The sequence below is a fragment of the Physeter macrocephalus genome, chromosome 17, assembly GCF_002837175.3.
Source record: "Physeter macrocephalus isolate SW-GA chromosome 17, ASM283717v5, whole genome shotgun sequence".
Taxonomy (NCBI): Eukaryota; Metazoa; Chordata; class Mammalia; order Artiodactyla; family Physeteridae; genus Physeter; species Physeter macrocephalus.
In genome coordinates this window covers 822058-828026 of record NC_041230.1, presented here as the reverse complement: position 1 = coordinate 828026, position 5969 = coordinate 822058, and the positions used below count along the sequence as shown (strand labels likewise).

The 5969-nt window shown below is 56.4% G+C and overlaps 1 protein-coding gene across 3 annotated transcripts in view; it reads left to right on the top strand.

Annotated features, from left to right (window-relative positions):
- Nucleotides 1-1816: 1816 nt before the first annotated feature.
- Nucleotides 1817-5969, top strand: part of KLK14 (kallikrein related peptidase 14) — a 12720-nt gene continuing 8567 nt past the window's right edge. The window contains exons 1-4 of one of the 3 annotated variants that reach the window (XM_007123982.4): nt 1826-2517; nt 2911-2973; nt 3822-3987; nt 5538-5791. In XM_007123982.4, coding sequence (XP_007124044.2) covers nt 2352-2517; nt 2911-2973; nt 3822-3987; nt 5538-5791 — 649 coding nt within the window. In that variant the 5' untranslated portion in view covers nt 1826-2351. Of the gene's footprint in view, nt 2518-2556; nt 2771-2910; nt 2974-3821; nt 3988-5537; nt 5792-5969 lie in introns of those variants that run through there. The other 2 variants (XM_055079169.1, XM_055079170.1) reach the window with 2 other exon arrangements.

The window sequence follows — 5969 nt, the reverse complement described above, 5'->3', positions numbered from 1 at the left end:
GGGTCCCTGTCCCCCTCTCTCTGGGTCCCTGTCCCCCTCTCTCCGGGTCCCTGTCCCCCTCTCTCTGGGTCTCTGTGCCCCTCTCTCCGGGTCCCTGTCCCCCTCTCTCTGGGTCCCTGTCCTCCTCTCTCCGGGTCCCTGTCCCCCTCTCTCCGGGTCCCTGTCCCCCTCTCTCTGGGTCTCTGTGCCCCTCTCTCCGGGTCCCTGTCCCCCTCTCTCCGGGTCTCTGTCCCCCTCTCTCCGGGTCCCTGTCCCTCTCTCTCCGGGTCCCTGTCCCCCTCTCTCTGGGTCTCTGTGCCCCTCTCTCCGGGTGAAATATCTAGAGTAGTCAAATTCATAGAGACAGAAAGTAGGGTGAAGGTTACCAGGGCCTGGGGGAGGGAGGATGGGAAGCCCGTGTTTCATGGGGACAGAGTTGCAGCTGGGGAAGATGAAAAGGTTTTGGAGACGGATGGTGATGGTTGCACAACCAAGTGAATGTACTTCATGCCATTTAAAAATGTTTTAAGGGACTTCCCTGGTGGCGCAGTGATTAAGAATCCACCTGCCAATGCAGGGGACACGGGTACGATCCCTGATCCCGGAAGATCCCACATGCCGCGGAGCAACTAAGCCCGTGCGCCACAACTACTGAGCCTGCGCTCTAGAGCCCGTGGGCTGTCGACCGGACTACAGGTGTCGTTCGGCGTTCATTGCCGACGTGCATCTACTTGCCTGCGCACGTTATGGGCACGTGTGTTCCCGTGTAATGTTATCCCAAGCGTCGATCCGTGTAACCACAACGGCATCAAGGTGCAGAACCGAACGCTCACAGAGCGGCTGCCTGTGCCACCCCACGCCTTCAGGGGGGTTTCTCTTTGTGCATCTCGCCCTTCTGGTTTACCAGGGCCTTCAGTTCAGAGCAGCGAGGCCCCTCAGCAGAGCCAGGTCAGGGAAACGGACGCGCACGGGGGCACGCGGGCATGTGGGTCCCGAGGCGCAGAGGGGCTCCCGAGGGGCAGAGAGCAGCCCGGGGGCAGGGGAGGAGGGAGAGGGCAGAGACGTGGCCTCCTGAGTCGCTGCGTGGTGGTCCGGATGGATGCGCTGCCCAAGCCAGAGACAGATGCGGTCGTGAGGGAAGTTAGGAGGCTGCGGGAGGGGCTGAGGCCGGCAAGCCCTGCCCGAAGTTAGGGTGAGTCCCCCAAACCCAGGCCCCCTCCGTCTGCCTGGGACCATTCCCCGCCTCAGCACGCTGTCTCTCCCCCCATCTCTGGATCTCTGTGCCCCTCTCTCTGGGTCTCTGTGCCCCTCTCTCTGGGTCTCTGTCCCCCTCTCTCCGGGTCCCTGTCCCCCTCTCTCTGGGTCTCTGTGCCCCTCTCTCTGGGTCTCTGTCCCCCTCTCTCCGGGTCCCTGTCCCCCTCTCTCTGGGTCTCTGTGTCCCTCTCTCTGGGTCTCTGTCCCCCTCTCTCCGGGTCCCTGTCCCTCTCTCTCCGGGTCCCTGTCCCCCTCTCTCTGGGTCTCTGTGCCCCTCTCTCCGGGTCTCTGTGCCCCTCTCTCTGGGTCCCTGTCCCCCTCTCTCTGGGTCTCTGTGCCCCTCTCTCTAACTCCTGGTCCCCCTCTCTCCGAGTCCCTGTATCACACTCTCCCCTGACCTCTCTGTAGAGCCTGAGCTGGGGGCACAAGTTCTGCCCTGACCCCCTGCACTCACTCCCTGCCAGGGCCCTTGCTCCCCCACCTTTCAGGACTGTGAGGGCCACAAAGTGAGAAAGCCTAGGACACCGGACCACCCGGCACCAGTTGCCTCCAGCACCTCCAGTCTCCTGCGGGCTCCCCGTCCCCACCCCTTTCTCTCTCTTCCTCTGCGGCTGTGTCTCCTCTGTGTCCCTCTCTCCCTCCATCTCCCCATTGTCCTCTGCCTGGTCCTGCATCTCCGCCTCACTGTTCCTGTATCACCACTTCCTTATTTGTCATCTCTTGGCCTCCTTTCATCATCACTGCTGTTATTCTGTACGAGTGTGTTTAGAGTTGGGGCACCTCTGCCTCTTTTCTCCCTCTTCGCTTTTTTTCTCTCTCTCTGTGCCTGTGTCTGTTCTGCCTTCCCCTTCTTCCCTCTGTTTTTCTGTTTCCGCCTCTCACTTTTCCACACTCGCCTCTCCGTGAATGTCTGTCCCTGCGCCCTGCCCCCGTGTGTTTTGTCTTTTTCTGTCTGCCTCCCTTCCCCATCTCTATTCCTCTCCTGCTCTTTCTCCATCTCCCTAAATCCTCTCTACCTCTGACTCTTCTCTCTCTGGCCTGTATTTCTCTTCCTCTTTCTCTGCCTCTCCACCTCCATATGCTACTTCTCTCACATTTTCTAGACTCTCTCTCCTCCCATGGCAGCCCCTCTCTCTGCCTCTGTCCCTCCCTCTCTCAGACCCTCTCCCACCCCCACCCCATCCACCCTGCCCTGGGGTCCCCCTCCCTGGATTGCTTCCAGATTACAACACCTTCACCTGCCAGGCAGGCGGGTTCTCATTAACAGCTGTGACTACTTCTCTGGTGAGAGGGGAGAGGGAGGAGGTGGGACAGCGATCCTGGAATGGGAAGTAGGCGATTAAAAAAAAAAAAAAAGAGTCAGAAGGGTGGAGGAGAAGGGCCAGCTACTCAGACCAGAGATAAAAGGCCTCCATGAGTGACAAGGAAGCAAGGCATCTTCCCCACTCCTCCAGACAGGAGACATCAAGGCAGGACCTGAACCCTTCTCAGCATCCTCTCTCCAGCCACCAAGGAGCCCCCAGACCCTGCCCTCCTGGTCTCTGGCCTCTATTCTGTCCCTCCTCCATGTCTCTAAGGGTCTTAGTCTCTGTCTAAGACGCTCTCTCTGTCTCTGACCTATAACTTCTGGGTCTCTCGCAGCCTCCTTAACCCTCACGTTCTCTCTGCGTTTGCCAGAATCCAACCCCCCAGCCCTCAGAATGTTCCTCCTGCTGGCAGCACTTCAGATCTTGGCTGTAGGTAAGACAGCAGTGGGGCCTGGACTCTGAGAAGAGATGGGGAAGGGTCCTGGGGCCCCGATGTGCCCACAGATGACCTGGTGAGAAGGGGCAGGGAGTAGTTTGGGGGTCATGGCTGAGGAGCACGCTGGAGGGGGGCCCTAAGTTCTAAGTTGTGGAGGTGTTAGGAGATTGCAGGGTCCAGGGGCTTGTAGGAGACGGGGAGAAATAAAAGGGGAATTGAGCGGAACTCTCAGGTCTTGACTGGGTCTTATTAGAAAGGACAGCAGGACACTTCTTGATTGTGTTAGGGAAGAACTAATACGGGAAAGACGACGTGTTGCCAGAAATGATGGGGGGAATGATGTTGGGGTGGTGAGCTCCTGGCGGGGAGAGTGATGTGGCACGCAGAGTGGGTGTGGGGGGAGATAGTGGATCCTGGGGGGTCACATTGAGTGAGAAGTTTGAGGAAGGGACAGGGGGCACCCTGAAGGTGTTGGAGGATTACTGGGTGGAATTGTGCTGTATTGTGAAAAGTGATGACAGAAAGTATTCATGGAAAAGCAGAGTCAAGCATAGTAGCTGTATCAGCACCCTGGATGAGGTGGCCCTGGGATCCAATAATAGATACTATGGAGGTGCCTGGGGGTGAGGGGGTGTCAGAAAACTCCCTGGTTATGTTGGGACAATAATGGGGGCAGTGTTGGGCATATCTCATATAGGGTGGGGTAGATAAAGGTGGGTGGTTTAAGGATTAGGCAAAAAAAAGGGGGGATTTGTGGATTCCAGATGTCCTAGAGAGTTGGGGGTAGATGGAGAGCATTTGTTCATCTACTTTCCCCACTCCACCTCACCCTTGCCTTCTCCTAGCCATGGCACAGAACCAAGGGAACAAGATAATTGGTGGCTACAGATGCAGCCGGAACTCCCAACCATGGCAGGCAGCCCTACTGGCAGGCCCCTGCCGTAGTTTTCTCTGTGGAGGGTCCCTGCTGTCCGACCAATGGGTCATCACTGCTGCTCACTGCACTCATCCGTGAGTGACCCCCTCTTTATTCTTCTGCCAAGTGAATTCCAGAGTCTAGCCCTGTGTAGAACTCAGTGTAGTAGCTGGACCCTGGTTTGGGGTCTAGATAAGAGCTTAGAACAACAGACCCAGCTCAGAACATGGAATCCAGCCATAAATCTTGAACTCAGTTTAGATGCTAAAAGCAGATCAACCATTTAGAACCCATACACAAGCTTAGAGTCCCACACAGAATCTAGAATCTAACACATAACCTGAGATCCATCCAGAGGCCAAGCTCTACATAGAGACTGAGATTAGGAGTCTGTTCCAGAGTAGTGGTTGAATTCTGCACACAGTCTACCTTCAGAAACTCAGGACCCCTCTCAGAACACGGCCTGGAATCCAGAGTCAGGTTCAGAACCCACAGTCCAGCCATAAATCCAGAAACCTGCTTACAGCTCAGAGCATAAGATAAAGACAGAACTTGAAGCTTGTTCTAGATCCAACATTTAATCCAGAGTCCAGTCTACAGCTCCTCTCTGAGCAGCCTAGAACCCAGACCTCAATCCGCCATCTACATCCCAGAATGAAGACCATAATCTAAAGCTTCATATCGAACCCAGAGCCCTTCTCAGATTCTAGACTGAAACCTGGACTTCAGACCCCAGACTAGAAGTCAAAGTCCAGATAAAAGCTCACCCAGTGCCCATAAACCAGATCTCATGCCGTAAACTAAAGTTCAGTGTAGAACCTAGGGCCCAGAGTCTAGAATGGAAACCAACATCTAGAACCTGGGATCCTGACCATAACCTGGAGCTCCATCTAGAACCCAGAGCCTGGCCTGAGGTCAAGGGCTCAGACCAGAGTCTAGAACCGAGAGCCCAGACTATCACCTGTAATTTGATCTAAGACAGAACCCAACCTAGAATCAAGAATGCAGACCAGTGTTTAGAGCCCTGAGCCCAACTGGAGCACAGAGCTCAAACCGTTGCCTACAACCCAGGTCATAAACCAGAGCTTAATCAAGAACCCAGAACTCAACCTAGAAACTGGTGTGAGCACACCAGTATCTAGAAAGTATGCTATCATCCAGATTCAATCTAGAACCCAGCTCCTAGCTTAGAGTCAAAAGTTCAGGATGTTTAGCGTCCAAAGGCCAGGCTAGAACTGGAATGGAGCCTCCCTGAAGCAATGGAGTAACTGGAATGGATACTCCAGAATATCATTTCTGATCTAGAGCCTAGAGCCACAGCCCAGAGTCTCACTTAGAACTCAGAGTATTGATCCAGGTGCAGACCCTAGGACAGAGCCAAGAACGCTCAACCATCACCTTATACCCAAGTCAGAAGGCCAAGCACAGCCCACAAGGGGAAGGGGAGAATGGTAACATTGGGTCCAGAGAGAAAGCCCAGGCTGGGGGAAAGGGTACAGGATGCCGGGAAACACCCAGCCTGCAGTTAGAGGGAGGGTTAGACTTGAGGAAAACTCATCACCGGGGAAGGGCGCATCGCTGGAGGGTGGGGAGACGTCTCCAGGTCAGGTCCTGAGCAGCACCACTCTTGGGGGGCATGGGCCAGGACCCTTCGAGTAGCCCTGGGCAAGCACAACCTGAGGATTTGGGAGGTCACACAGCAGGTGCTGCGTGTGGTCCGCCAGGTGCCACACCCCCAGTACAATTCCCGGACCATGGATAACGACCTGATGCTGCTGCAGCTGGAGCGGCCTGCTCGGCTGTGGAGGGCAGTGAGGCCCAGCGCCGTGGCCAGCTCCTGTGCCAGCGCGGGGACGCCCTGCCTTGTGTCGGGCTGGGGCACGATATCCAGTCCCACCGGTGAGAGTCCTGCATCAGGAAAGAGAGGCTGGGAGTCTGAGTCCTGGGTCTGAGCGGGGAGGGGCCGGGGGCCTGGACCTCTGGGTCTGCGGGAGGAGGGGCCGGGGACCTGGACCCCTGGGTCTGAGGGGGGAGGGGCCGAGGGCCTGGACCCCTGGGTCTGAGGGGGGAGGGGCCG